Raw genomic sequence first — 15,346 nt, forward strand, 5'->3', positions numbered from 1 at the left:
GAAGAAGGGGTGTGTGGGAGAAAGTGAACACTGGCTAAGCCGCATGGCCAGCAGAGGCAGTATACTGGGCACCCTGGTCCCAGGTCCCTGGTGGGGATCAGATCTGAAGACTTCTGAATCAAGATACCTTTCTTAGTCCCCAGAGCCCTGGGGAGAATCAGAGCCCACAGAAAGGTCGGTCAGTTGCCACCATGCTGCACACCTTAGCTACCTTCTCTAGACTAACAGGACGACATCACTCATATACAAACTGAGTCCCCAGAATGATTGGACGTGGGATCTGAGTTTCAGAGAGGAATGGGGCATCCTCTTGGATAGACTTGGTCATCATATGCAGACACTCAGACCATGTCTTCTGAGCCCTGGACTTGTAGCTCGTTATTCTGCCTCTGTGCAGATGGGAGGGGGTAAGATCCTGGGACAGCTTAAGCTAGTTCAGACAAAACTCACTGAGGAAGCCAACCAGCAAGTGTCAGAACTACTGTTCCCACTGTATACTGTGAAGCTCTAGTACTCAGCAACCCAGCTGAGACAGGACCTCATCTATGCTGCTCACTGGGGTAAAGGGGGTGGGACTTTGTGACCATTCACTCTCCATGTGCTTGTGAATGGCAGAGGAAGCTGTCACCATCGCCAACTCTCCCTCCATGACTGAAGTTCTTCCCACTTCAGGCGTGAGGGGTGTGTTGTTGGGGGGAGGCCACTTCTGGATGCTGCCCCTGACACACTGACACATCGCTTCCTTCTCTTTCTCCACCTTGGGCTTGAGCATGGATGAACTCAGATCACTACACAAGCTCAGCCACAGACCAGCCCAGCCCTCGGGGAGCAGTGAGTTGAGTATGGCCCACGTCTGGGGTAGTATGGCCATGGGTCCTGGATAGAACACATGTTCTGAGCTTTCCCAGACCCCCTAATCAGGACGTCTGGGGAGCCTGTAGAGTTCTCAGGAATCTGTGTTCAGTGGGCCTCCAGGTGACACGGGACAAGTTCAGTTCTGTGAAGCATCCTCGAGGAAGCAGCAGAGCCACCAGACAGGAGCTGGGACCTTGGACCTCTCCAGCACCATGGGAGGCCCATACCAAGGGCTCAGTGATACCAGAGGGAACCACCTACACTGCTCTGCTGGGTTCTCTGTCATAACAGCTGAATCTCATGATCAGTGTGCGTTTGATGTCCTGGTCACACCTGCCCTAAGCCCTCACTACAGGACAACCTGATCTACAAAGGTTAGAGGGTAATCCCGAGGTACTCACCCTCACAAGACACGCCGTCCGCCATGATGGCGTAGCCAGGGAAGCAAGAACACATGGCTGTGCCTCCAACAACACGGCATACCTGCCGGCAGGGCCCATTGTCTGAGGGAAGATTCCTGTAGTCAGAATACATAGGCCTTGGCCCTGACCACACTGCTTATCCCCCAACTCTGATATGGGTTGAGGTCTCCACTGCAGGCACGGGGAGGCAGAGATGTGAAAAAATGAGAACCCCATGCCTGTGGCTCTTCACAGGGACCCCAGAAGTGGCTCTAGTCCCAGGTGGCACTGGGAACAGTACTTTGGGTTTCTCCGACATTCCACCCAGAGGCCAAGCCATTCCTAGAGTGCCAGGGAGGACAGTGAGGAACAAAAGGCCAAAGGCAGAAAGGGAAGACTTCCCAGAATTCCTGAATGAAGACTTGGCTTTCCAGAAATGAGATCGAACAGGTGACCCACTTGACCAGGGTCACACAGAGACCCAGACTCCCCTAATGTCACCTTCTCCTTCTCTCCCTCCTCCTCCTCAGTCATCACCAGGTAGGTCCCACCCTTCTACAAAGCAGAGGCATCTGACGGCCTGGACCAGCTTGCATACACCAGCCCCAGAGCCCACCACACCACACAACCCAGACTTCTACAGCTCAGGCCCTCCCGGCCCTCCCTGCAGAGAGCATATCCCTCCACTCACCTTTGCAGGTGTTAGGCTGTGGCACAGGCAGTGGGATGGTGTTGGGAGACACTTGGGCAGACGCAGGCCTTGGTGCAGACTCCCGCGCAGTGTCCAACTGAGGGGCGCCTCTATCTGTTATGAGCGAGTTATACAGCAGGGGGCAGGCTTACATCTTCAGTCTGGCCTTGGACACTCACAAGCAACCACACCAGGCACTGACGGATGACCTCACTGACCACTCCCCTTGTCCATTCATAGAGGAGGAAACCAAGGCTCTGGGTACAAACACACACACCTTGGGCAAGAGCTATCTCAGTTACTGGGAGAAGACAAAACAGGGAAAGAAGCAGCAGGTATCTAGACTAAAAAGCAGTTCCACCCCCACACAGTCGACAGGAAGAAAGGCACGGTGCTAGGGACACAACTAAGGCAGGGAGAGGGTCTCTGAAGCCCCTCCACTGGCAGGACAGCCTGGACTGCCGACAGCTCACCTGGGCGGCAGGTACGGCCGTCGTCCTGCAGCTCGAATCCAGGGAAGCAGGCACAGCGGTAGGAGCCCACAGTGTTGATGCACAGATGCTGGCAAAGCTCCCCAGGGAGCAGCAAGCACTCGTCCTGGTCATCTCCTGGCAGGCTATTGGGAAGTTCCGCTTCTGTGCTCAGTGACAGGGCCTCCCGGCTTGCCATCTCTGCCTCTGAAACTGGGGTGGTTGGTCAGCACTTGGAACATAGCCAACTTGACTAATGGGTAGCTGAGCCCACAGGATCCAGGAAAGCAACAGAGGCTCAACGGATGGTAATGATGGAGAAGTGAAGGAAGGAGGGAGGGAGGGAGAAAGGGAAAGAGGAGGGAGGGAGAGATGGGAGATGGATGGGGATGGATGGATGGGGTTGGATGAATGGATGTGGATGGATGGGTGAGGATGGATGGGTGGATGGGTGGATGGGTGGATGGATGGATGGGTGGATGGGTGGATGGGTGGATGGATGGATGGATGGATGGATGGATGGGTGGGTGGATGGGTGGACGGATGGAAGGATGAATAGATGACAGATAAATGATAGACTGATGCCCAGATGACCAGATGGAGAAATAGATAAGCAGACCTGAATGGTGCAATGGGGGAAACAGTGGAAGGATGTGGATATGGCCAGAGCAGCCAAGGTGTTGATGGTCATTGGTGATGGGTACAGAGAACTGTGTGGGACTGCCATGCCAGCACCAACAGGGTCAGAGTCTAGTCAATAGTCACAGAACCTCTGCAGAGCTCAAACCACATACAACAATGGACCAGGGTCCCCACTGCAGCCTGAGGCCACCCAGCCCAACCAATCTAAGAGCCCTAACCATCCTCCTCTAACTACCTCCACCTGGGAGAGTATCACCCACCTCTCCGTGGGGCAGCCTCAGGCTCTGGTGGCCGGCGGACCTCAGGCACTATGAGGGGTTCTTCGCCTTCACAGCAGGAGAGCATGACATGGTTGCAGGGATAGCCCAGGTTGGGGTTGGATTCGCACGACTGGCCCTCAGCCCGCACACGGAGTCCCAGGCCACAGCAGTCACAGCATTGCTGAGGAAGACAGAGCATCAGTACCTCAGAGCCTGCCTGACTTCCCATGGTCTGCGTGCCTGTGACTCATTCAGGGTCCATGGACATAGCCTGGGGCAGGCTCTGGGGTGAATTAACATCGTCTAGTTCTTCTGTCTGTATGCTCTCCCAGGCTGGAAGGTGGCCTACATCCCAAGTCTGGAGAAGGTTAGGACTAATGTTAATTTTCTTTAATGGATGAATACATGTCCCTTTGGAAAGAACTACAAATGAAGCCCAGCCCTGCTCACCATGCCCCACCCTTAGAAGCAGACCTGGATTTCTCAAGGGCCCTTGTAATCCCATTGACTTCATAAAGTGCTCAGGACAGGGTCTACTTGGGAGTGTACCCGTCTTGCTCCTCCTCACAGTGTATATGTGACAGATCTGGTGTCATGCCAGGTCACGAAGGGACCTGAAGCTAACACCGGACAATGACAATTCAACAAAAAAAAACAGCAGTTGTATCCCTAAGGATATGCAGACCCGCCCAGTGAAGACTGCCAACCGCCACAGGGAAACCAGATTTACATTGTCAAACTGTGGCAGTAGGCTGGGTGTGGCAACAGCACCAGCTGGCCAGCCTCCCTGGTACCCAGCCTGTAGCTCAACATCTCAGTGAGCTCTAGCTTGGGGTGACCAATCACTTGCTTTGGTCACAGGGTAAAGGTGATCGATCATGTGCCCATTTTGAACCTAGGCTTCCAAAGGTCTTGCATGCCATGACAGTGTGAGTTTGGAGTATGCCTACTCCAGGGCCCAGGGCCAGTCTAGTGGCAGGTGTTAGGTCACTGACATGTCCCTGAAGGAGAATGCAGGACACAGGGTCTCTTCCATGTGAGCAACTGATTCTACCATGCACGTCATACCATGCTGCCATCTCAAAGGCAGCAGGGCCAAGCAGACAAACTGAACCAAGACCTTCCACTCTCTCATAACGGGGTGATCTTGGGCATGTCACACTGAGGGAGGCTGAGCAACACAAGCTGCCCATCTCTTTCTTAGAGCTCTATCTGAACCAGGCCCAGGCAGCCCGTTGTGGGAGAGAAGGTTCCATTCCCAGAACAGAGACAGCTTAGCTGTGGGTCACCTGCATCACCTGGCTCCAGAGTCCTGGCAGTGATAGCCACACAGGATCAGCTGAACATTTGCTGATGCCAAGCCAGTCACAAGCACAGCTGTGGTGTGCGATACCCCAGTCCTTCATCTGATGCCGCAATACCCACTGCTGGAGACCATGTGACCACAAGTCCCAGGTGATGCTACTGGGCCTTGCCCGCCCCAGGAGGGGCAATTCCTTGCCCCTGTTTTGTGCACATGGAAACTGAGGCCAACAGAAGGGAAACTGACCTGGATTAAAGGTAACCAACCACAGAAGCCGGACTCGAGACCTGCCTGCAGCAAGATCCTCTTCAAATCCCAGGTTACCCCCCCCCTTCTTCCCCTCCCTTCTGCTTCATCCCTGTCCCTGGTGTAGCTTGGCCCTGCCTGTCTCTAGTCTCCAGCATACACATGCAAGGGGAAACCAGCTTCTAGGCCATTCCATTGCTTGCAGCCACACAGATCCTAGGGCCACTGTGTACTCCACCAAGACTTCCACCCGCAGGCCTCTTCAGGCACACCCTGCTACCCTCAACCAGACCTGCCTCAGAGAAAGCAAAGTCACCTGGGTTATTGGTGGAGCTGAATGCATACTTTGTGGATTTGTCAGCCAATGCCACAACTGTTAGCTTTTCCTGGGCAGGCAGTGAGTCTGCCCCCACCCCACCCCCAAGATGAGGGGGTCACCCATCTCGGCCACAGTTGCGGAGGCAGGGGACTTGCCTTGTACAGGGAGATGCCACAGGTATCATTGTCCTCGGCTCCACAGGGCTCACCCTCCTTGGCCTCCACGACACCAGCCATGCAGCTTTTCTCCTTCAAGTAGGAGACACAACAGTGCCTCTGGGCTATCCTGAAATAGGGGGCTGCCTCAGTACCTGTCTTCCTGGAACCCTCCCCAGGAGGGTGACAGTCCCCACCTCACAGCCCCCACCTGAGGTCTACAGCGAGAGGGACCAGTACTGGCAGCGGGGCAGGCACAACCCCCACCAGGTCCAAGGCCTGGGACACACTGGCCTCAGAGCTGTGTCCTTGACCTCTGAAGAGCAGCACTGGCATTCAGAGTTCCCACTACCAATCCTGAGAAAGTTAGATTCAACCTCAGGAAGGGCAGGGTAGATCTGGTGGGGGGAGTGGTCATTACCTGCCCCTCTCTGTTGGTTGTTTTTTCATCTTTACTCTTTGGGTGGCCCACCACCAAGCTCCCAAATAAATCACACAGAGGCTTATTCTTTCTTATAAAAGTCCGGCCTTCACTTGGCTTGTTTCTAGCCAGATTTTCTAATCTTAAATTATACCATCTACCTTTTACCTCTGGACTTTTCCCTTTCTCTACTTCTGTATCTCTTTTCTTTCCTTCTTACTCCATGTCTGGCTGTGTGGCTGGTCCCTTCTTTTCTCACTCCTTGATCTCTCTTGCTTCCTGATCCCTCTTTCTCCTATTTATTCTGTCTATCTGGGAGCCCCACCTATCCTTTCTCCTGCCTTGCTATTGGCTGTTCAGCTCTTTATTTGACCAACCAGGTGTTTTAGACAGGTACAGTAAAACAGATTCACAGAGTTAAACAAAAGCAACATAAAAGAATGCAACACATTTTTTCATCATTAAACAAATGTTCCACAACATAAACAAATGTAACACAATATTTCACAATACCTCTCCACAAGGCTAATCTGTGGATGAGGAGGCTGATAAGCCAGCAAAGCTTAGGTCATGGGAGGCGGGACTCAGCACTACATGGGAGGGACACATGCAGGGGTCAGCTGTCCAGTAGTGGAGCTATGGTCGATGTGAGCTCAGCTCCGTCTCAAGAGGGATGTAAGTATTATGGCACAAAGCTCAAGACACATGGGGTCTGAATAGTAAGTGTGCTCTGACCATTCAGTAATCCAAATGGGAATGGCAAAAAGAAAAGGGGAGGGACAAGGTTAGCATTTAAATTTCTCTAAAGAAGGCAGAGTGGGGTCAGAGAAGGTGGTGTACTGTCCTCTTTTTTAAATCGTTGCTGCCTTTTACGCCACGGTTGTTGGAATCGGTAATTGCAACTCTGCCGCTATCAGCAATGTTTATGCTGCGAGAGCCAGCAGCCTGAGAGAAATCTGTTCCCTCAGACACACCGACTCTATCACAGCCACAAAGGGATCTTGTCTTAATCTCTGTCACTCAGGATTCAAAGGCTGAGGTGGAATCCTGCTTCCCTGAGAGGCTGAATAGCAAGCAGCTCACCAAGCTCACCTCCTCTCCTGTGTCTCTCTGGAAGCTCTCATGTGTCTCCTCCGGAAGCCCTCATGTGTCTCCTCCTCAGCCTTAAACACTTTCTCCACCTGGCTCTTCTCTACCACTGCTCATCAGCTAGTGCTGACCAAACCTCCTGACCACAGGTGAATGTGAGTTTTATTTAATCAAACACATCTTCGCATCATTAAATAAATGTTCCAGAGCATAAATAAAAGTAGCACACCTTAAAATAATATTCCACAACAGTGGCATATGCTTTTAATCCCAGTGCTTGGGAGGCAAAGGCAGGCAGATTTCTGTGAATTTGAAGTCAGCCTGGTCTACATAGGGTTTTAGGTCAGTAGGGCTACATAGTGAGACTATCTCAGAAGAGGAGGAGGAGGCAGAGGCAGAGTGAGCTGGACATTAGAAAACAGGGGTTCTAATCCTGGCCATACTACTGGTGGGCTGTGAAGCTCTAGGTGAATCACACAGCCTCTCTGAACTCCATTCTCCTTTTTCAAAAAATGAGTTGGCTGTGAAAGAAGGGGAGATAATAGCTGGCTAATCCTGGCAGGGGAAGCAGAGCACACACATCTGAGCCACAGCACCGGTGGCAGAGGAGGACAGAGAGTGGCCAGCTCTGGTGCATTCAGAGTGGCTGAACTGGGGAGGGGTAGCTACAGTAAGCAAGAAGACCCAGAAACCCCAAGGTGATGATGTTCCTTTGAACTGGCTCTCAGTTGCACACCATTGTATTTACCCACCAAGACAGCCACAGATCCATGTGGCAACTGACACCCTGGACCAGTCATGTGATCGATCATCTGACTCTCAGGACCAGTCTGTCTCCCCACATCAGCCTAGCCAGAAGGCTCACTGCATTCACTTTGGGTCACCTTCACACACCTGGAGCCCCGGGAAGGCAAGAGCAGGTCCGCTCACTCCAGGCCACTCACCTGCAGACATCGCTCTCAGCGCCGTTCTCGGGGATCTCCTGGCACTCATCATTGTCGATGGCCCACTGCTGGCCAGCTGCACAGCACGTCTCAATCAGGTCTTTGGTGGAGCCTGTGGGTTGCAATGTGGAGGTGTGGTTGGGTTTGGGGGGTGCCAAGTGAAGTACACACTGTAGGCATTGGGCAAGGAAACCTCTTACCCCAACCTTCAAACACCCCCTGCCCTGCATGTCCAGCTCTTCCTTTCTAAGGAAGCACTAGGGAGACTCAGTCCCTAGTGAACTGCAGGGTAGGCAGAACAATGGGCAGCCATGACTGGTTTCAAGGGCATGGGAAGAGCGTGCGTGTGTGTGTACGTGTGTGCGTGTGTGTGTGCGTGTGTGTATGTGTGTGTGTGTGTGTGCGTGTGTGCATGTGTGTGTGTGCGTGTGTGCATGTGTGTGTGTGCGTGTGTATTTTGTGGGCTGCTTACTCCAGAGCCCACAGGATCAGACTGCACAGGCAGCCTCTGACCTGTGATTTGTCTAGCCCCTTCCCCAACTTCTAGACTGTTTCTGTTGAGATATGTCCCTAAACAAATCATTGCAGACATAAGAATCCCTGAGTGGGGTTCTGCTTTTAAGGAACCTGACCCCAGTAGCCTAGATGGGACAGGAGATAAGAAAAGAGCTTTAGGGGCTTGTGGGAGTTCACTAAAAGCTACCTTAAATTGCTTTTCTCAGGGATTTGGTTGTACTGATGAAGTATAATACAAATCAATACTAATTAACAATTATAATACAAAGATCAAAACCAAAACTGACGTATGCAAATGTTTTTTCTTAATACAGCAACAGGAAATTTAGCAAAAAATGCCATTTAAAAGAGAAATCTAGAAATAAATTAGCAGTAATCAATCATGTTGCTCAACAAGAAGGGAATTGCTCTCTCTTTCTCTCTCTCTCCTCCTCCTCCTTAGATTGAAGTGTTATTTTGCTGCATGTATATGCACACATGAGTGCAGAGCCCATGAAGGCCACAAGAGGGCATCAGATCCCCTAGGACTGGAGTTGCAGGTGGTCTTGAGCCACTGTGTGGGTTCTGGGTACTGAATCTGTGTTCTCTGCTAGATCAGCAAGTGCTTTAACCACTGAATTTGAAACACATGGTATGTATACCATGTATACATACTGGAATAGGGTACATGTACTCAAGATGTGAACCCTCCATCATGAGAACTATAACTTTAATACAATTATAACCAAGGACCCAATCTGTTTATAGGGTTTGTCAAGGTGATTCTCAAATTCACACAAATATCCAGGCCTGGGGGGGACTAGCCCGTGATCCACTATTCAGACAGCCCTACAGCAGGATTGTAGTTCAAGATCAACAAGGGCAGCATTGGGAGACTGTCTCAAAACAAACCCTAAAAACAAAGAGGGGCAGGGTCATGGCTCTCAACCAGGCTGACTCCATCCTTTTCCCTTTTCAGGAATCAAATCTCCTCAGAGAATGTCTCCCTGACCTCTGTGTACCCCAACCCCATCGAATCACCCCACTCAGCCTCCATTTACAAAAGTGACTACATAAAAGTATACAAGACAGGCAAGGAGGTACATGCCTGTAAACCAACTATTCTGGAAGCTGAGGCAGGGGGATTACAAATTTGAACCTGGGCTCCATAAAGAGATACACACACACACACACACACACACACACAGTGTACAATGTGTGTATGGCAGAGATGGCCCATTGGCTGAGAACCCAGCCTTTAAGAGATAATGAGCCTTGGGTGGGGTATTTCATATCCAAATCCTAACACTTGGTCTTCCTTCTATAGGTGGGAATCTTCCCTCCGTAAGGCTTTTCTAAGAAAGCCTTGTGGGATAACCAGATTGCACCAGATCCTGGGGTCTTGGCCAGGCAACGTATGATGGATGCCTTAAGAGATAACAATGACAGTCCCGACGTGCTGAGTGCCAGCAGCAAACCAGGCATGGGGCCAAAAGACTCCAGCTGCTGTTACTCCCTCTGACCAGAGGAAGTGGGAACTAGATGGCCCAGCCACACTTCCTCTCTTCCCTTTCCCTTCTAGGCAACTTGATCCAGCCAGTCCTGAAAGACCCGTTGAACACAGCTTCCAGCATGCTAGGGGCCGTGTCGGCATGGACTTGGTGGTCTTCTCTTCTAGTTTCTTGGTCTCAGACCATTTTAGCCTGCACTTGGTAGACTTCCACTATTCCCCCTCTGGCTTTTCCCACCCCAGTTTTCTCACTTCAAAGGCAGCAGCTGTGACCTCATGCTGGAAGGTCAACCTATTTGGGTCTAATGTGAACTCAGCATCTAAGATATGGAAGGCAAGGTCACAATGAGGACTCCACCCCACAATTCCCAAGATGGGCCTAGCTCCCTCCCTGACCCCAGACACCCTAGTCTCTCTCTCTCTCTCTCTCTCTCTCTCTCTCTCTCTCTCTCTCTCTCTCTCTCTCTCTCTCTCTCTCTCTGGGGATTTCTTGAGCTCTCTGGCTTCTGGTCTGTGGAGAGTACACCAAGGCCTCTCCTCTTCCTCACACTCTGACTCTGGTGATATCTTCTGATCCATGAGCTTCCTATGTCACCTTGCCTTCACCCCTCCTACACTTCTGTACCTAGCCTGGTCATAGGAATATGTGCCCAACCAGCAGTAGACTTGCTTCAGGTTGCCCCTGGCTTCCCAAGGCTGGGATGGTTGCCTCCTTTTGATGCCTGAACTGCTGCCTTACAGGACCTTCTGTGTCAGCGAAGTCCCTGAGTGTCCTGAGGACCCTCTAGGTCAAATACATCCTCCCACCAGAGCCACCCACCTGCCTCATCGCTCTGCCTGACCCCTGACCCTCTGCTTCCATCTGTCCTCCAATCACTTTCAGGATGGTACCCAGGTGACTGTCCACACACAGGGAGCAGATGAGGACTCCTTCATGACTGTGAGGTCCCACGGATGGTCCTGCCTCCTTCTCCACTTTTTTCCTTCTCTGCTCACTTATTCCTTGGTGTCTCAGGTTCATTTCTTCCCAGGGCCTTTGCTCTTGCTATGCTGTCTGCCCAGAATCTTCCACCCCTCCCCCTGCCTTGCTCCACCTCTACTCTCAACCAGGCCAACTCCTTCCCCTCTTCAGGGATTACTTTTCCTCAGAGAGGGTACCCCTGGCTTCTGTGTACCTCAATTCTACCACATCACCTCACTTACCCTCTCTCACACTGCACTGACCTTAAGTAACTCTGAGTCACCTTAGGAGCCCTGGAGTTCCATGGAAAGCCATTACAGGACCAAGTGCCACTCCCTGGTGTGACAGTCAAGGTCTACAAAGCAATTCTCACCTTCTGCCGAGTCACTTGGGCCTCTGCTTGTTGCTGTTCTCATTGGTGATTAACTATGCTAGGAGCACCCTCCTCCTTCCTGTCCACCTGGGGAATGCCCACCCATCAGTCCTTAAGAAGCCCATCCAATATGACTTCCTGCCCCTCCAAATGGCCAGCACACACCTGCCTCTAGGAAGGTCAGTTGGCTCCCACTTCTGGCTACACACAGAGACACACACATTGCACCATGATATCCCCGCCGAGTGACACACTTAACCCAACACACCCTTGGAGAGTCCTGTGTCCAAGAATGGGCCTGAGTCACCTCATTTCCCCAGTGGGCAACAGAGGCCCAGCATGGACCAAGAACAACACAAATTCTGCTTCAGGGTGGGGGTCATTCAGGCTCTCAGCATCCATCAGCATTTAAAGCTTACACCAGCCTATGATGTCTATACATGTAGTAAAGGGGCCGCTCAGAGATGCCCTTGTCCTCCAGCACACATGGTGTGGTGTGTTGCACCCTGCTGAATGAACTAAGCCAGCACAGCACAACAATAGAACCAATGCCTGATGGAAGGCTGGGCCACTGCCCATTCTGTGATGCTGTCTGCCCTTCTGCCTCTTCTGGAATGGCTGCACCTCCCTATTCCTCCCAAGAATGGCCAGGGCATCCTCACCTCCTGGTGAACAGTGACTGGCCTGGCTCTGGGCCACTCTGCTATGGGTCTTTGGAGTATTGGGCTTCAGGGTCCTCCCAGCTAGAGAATACGGTTGTTCCCTGACCTCACCTCTCACACCCCTGGGTGGTAGAGCAAGAGAGAAATTCGGAAAACCTGCCCTGCCACCTGCTGAAAAAGATGTGCAAACTCATTTTGCAGAAATTTTGTTATTAGGAAAACAAGAAATAGATGCCCCAGGGTCCCAGGCCACTTAACAGTCTATGCTAAAAATGTCTCCAGAGACATGGTCCCTTTGCAGCAACAAGTGACCAATGATGACCAAAACCACCATGCGACATGTTCATATCCCACAAGCATGACATGGGGAAAGACTGGCCACAGGAAGAGACAAAAACAGGATAAGGTAACAGGACTAGAAAATCCCATAGTAAAGGCTGAGGCTCAGGAATGATATAGCACAATCTAGACACACAGACCACAGACAGCAAGCACATGCCTCCACTCAGATTCAAAGACAGAAAGTCGCGCGGTGGGCACCAGGGGTGGGGATGAGTGTTCAACAGGGGCAGAGTTTCAGAAGTTGGGAGATCTCACTCCAGTGTGACTTTATTTAATGCTGTTCAGCTGCACGCTCCATACTTGGAAATTTCATGCTATTTAAAAAAAAAAAACATTGCAATATAATATAAAGAACTGCGAGCTGGAACTTTCCCTTCCAAGAATCTCATATGCTGACAGGCACCACCATGAACCCAGATAGGAGGGTCCCAGACGCATGATGCATTTGTGACAGCAGAGATTCCAGGAATACCTAACAATCAGAGATGAAACAGTGAGGGGCTCCCAGCCAATCACACACAGGTGTCAGGGAGCCCGAGGCAGATGTGTAGATGAAATGAAGTCATTCCTGAACATGTTTTAGTCAGAGTTCAGGAGCTATATAAACTGCCGTCCGTCTTTTAAAAGGATTACACAGAGCTGCACCAGGCATCTGAGTGGAGACCCAAGCCCCAGCACCAGATGGTGTCGTGGGGAGGAGCCCAGCCTTCTGTATATTGCAGGCAGGTATTAGCCATTCCAGAGCCCTTCCCTTGTAAATAGATTCGGAGATTCCGGAGGCTACAACCTCCTTTGATCACAGAACAATGGCTGTCCCAAACAATCCAGCCCAGACATCAAGACCTCCTAGACAGTCCCCTTTCCCTGACATGAAAGCCCCTGAAGCATTCTGGCTTTGAACCACTGCAGCTCATTTTTCTCTCCTGGCAGGAAGGTAGCTGTGGGAGTCCCCACCAGAGCCCTGCCCAACAGGATGTTTGCTTTGAGGGCTTCAGCACACAGCCCAGAGAATGACACAGCATCGTGGGTCCCACCAGCCTTGAGGAACATGGTGACATTTCCTGTACAACCCAGGGGGAGCCTTTCTGGGCCACCCAGGAGCCTTGAGCATTGTTATGAGGCTTGTGAAGTAGACAAATCAGAAGAGGTCCTGACCTCAGCTCTGCCTTCTGCCCCAGGTTCATGGGACTGTGCAGAGGAGTGATAGGAACCAGAAGGAACCATTAGGATGGGGGTTCCACCTAGGCCCACCCAGCCTTGGTTCTCTATATCTGACTCTCTGTCCCCTTGTTCTTCCCAGACCTATTAACACACATATGCCATGCACCCCTACCTTCCATCATGCTCACCCAACCTTGCTGGTCCTGCTCTATGCTGATCAGAGTCTGAGTCCAGCAGCAACTGCAGGGCTGCAGCCTGCACCTGTGGCACGTCCCTTGGCCCTCAGAGGAGGGTCCTGCCACTCTGCCACTTTTCCAGATAGCTAGACAGAGGCTTGACCTATCGTATACCACACACACTCAGAGGCAAAAGAGAATGAAAAGGGGCATCCACAAGGAAAGGTTCTCAGCACCACAATTCTCACGAATGTGACTTAAAACCAAGAGGAGATGCTGCTCTACCCTGGGGCCAAGGACGAAAGATAGCTGGCACCGGGATGAACCAGAAATGAGAGTGGTAGGAAGCCACCTGCCACATACACACATATAAATCAAGCACATGTAAACTTTGGGGTACTCTGGAAAAGCATCAAGAAACATCAGTCAATGCTACAAGCCCTCCACCTAGGTGTGCAGTTAATACACAGGGATGCCTCCTGCTTTCCAGAGATACAGAGGGATGCTGCCAATATCTAAATATCTATTGGCATCAGAGCAGATCAGCGAGCTATGATTTTCTCCCACAGCAGAAAGGCACTGAGACATTCTGCTTGCCATCTCAACAGGAGCGGCAATTAACACTAACAAAAGCAAGTTAACTGCTACACATAAGAATGTGAATAGGACCCAATGTGTTCTTCCAAAAGAGCCAGACACAAGTTGGATCATTCCATTCTACAAAACAAACACAAGAATAGGTGATGCGGGATTCCCCTCTGTATGCTGTGAATACCATTGGTTAATAAAGAAACTGTCTTAGGCCTGCACTAGGCAGAACTTAGGTAGGCAGGAAAACTAAACTGAATGCTGGGGGAAAGAAGGCGGAGTCAGGAGAAGCTGGAGCCTCCTCAGGAGACAGACACACTGAAAGTTCGCTGGTAGGCCACGACCTCGTGGTGATGCACAGAAGATATAAGATTTAGTTAATAAGAAGCTACAGCTAGTGGGCCAAGCCGTGATTTAATTAATACAGTTCCTGTGTGGTTATTTAGGAAGTTTGGGCAGCCGGGTGATAGGGAAACAAACAAGTGGGCTCATACAACAAGTAGGCCAGGGCATTGGCAAGTCAGAACAATGATTTTAATGGGGCCAGGAGGGAGTGAGAGCTAACAACATGGAGGTATCACCAGGGAACACTGGTCTCCATCTGAAGGGCCACGTGTGTGCACAGGCGTGACCTTTCTGCGCTGTCCACTGAGACCTGAAGCACTGCTGTCTGCACATTAGGCTCCAACAGGACATTTAGTGAAGGCCTGTGCTACATTAAAAGACACCTAAGACTGTGTGCATTGGGCTTCAGGGGAGTGTTTGGAATAACAAACCCAGGGAATACAACCACCGTGGTAAACCAGATGCTGGTTAGTCATCCTTGATTAGATATTACCTTTACAAAACAAGTTTACAGCCCACCTTGGGAACAGTAAGAGAAAGCAGAGCATTAGATGCCACTATGGAATTAACTGGGTTAGATGTAGCATCTATTTTTTTTTTTTTTTAGAGTTTTAAGATACAGGGTCAAGACTGAAATGTTCCCAGCATGCATGTGTCTATATGCTGGCCCTCTCCTCCACTGACTCTACAGCTGTGAACTCAACCAACTCAATATAGGAAAATATTTCCAAAAGACCTGTATCTGTATTGAGCAAAGGTGCACAGACATCCTCCTGGTGTCTGTTCCCCAGACAGTGCAGGGTAGCTGCTATGAACACATTGCATTCACCCTACCTCAGAATAACCAGCAATCTGCAGGAATTAATTAAAGTAGGATGCGCACAGGATCTGGTCACGGGTTTTACATAGAGACTTAAGCGTCCTTCAGCTTTGGTAC

The 15,346-nt window shown here is 51.0% G+C and overlaps 1 protein-coding gene across 2 annotated transcripts in view; it reads right to left on the bottom strand.

Moving 5' to 3' along the window:
* Fbln2 (fibulin 2) overlaps positions 1-15,346 on the bottom strand; it is a 59,156-nt gene that overhangs the window by 13,055 nt on the left and 30,755 nt on the right. For both annotated transcript variants that reach the window (XM_038319514.2, XM_038319513.1), the window contains exons 3-8: positions 7,797-7,908; positions 5,343-5,472; positions 3,320-3,500; positions 2,421-2,630; positions 1,948-2,061; positions 1,257-1,358 (exon numbers count right to left, since the gene is read on the bottom strand). In XM_038319514.2, coding sequence (XP_038175442.1) covers positions 1,257-1,358; positions 1,948-2,061; positions 2,421-2,630; positions 3,320-3,500; positions 5,343-5,472; positions 7,797-7,908 — 849 coding nt within the window. The remainder of the gene's footprint in view (positions 1-1,256; positions 1,359-1,947; positions 2,062-2,420; positions 2,631-3,319; positions 3,501-5,342; positions 5,473-7,796; positions 7,909-15,346) is intronic.

Source organism: Arvicola amphibius, chromosome 2 (assembly GCF_903992535.2).
Source record: "Arvicola amphibius chromosome 2, mArvAmp1.2, whole genome shotgun sequence".
Taxonomy (NCBI): domain Eukaryota; kingdom Metazoa; phylum Chordata; class Mammalia; order Rodentia; family Cricetidae; genus Arvicola; species Arvicola amphibius.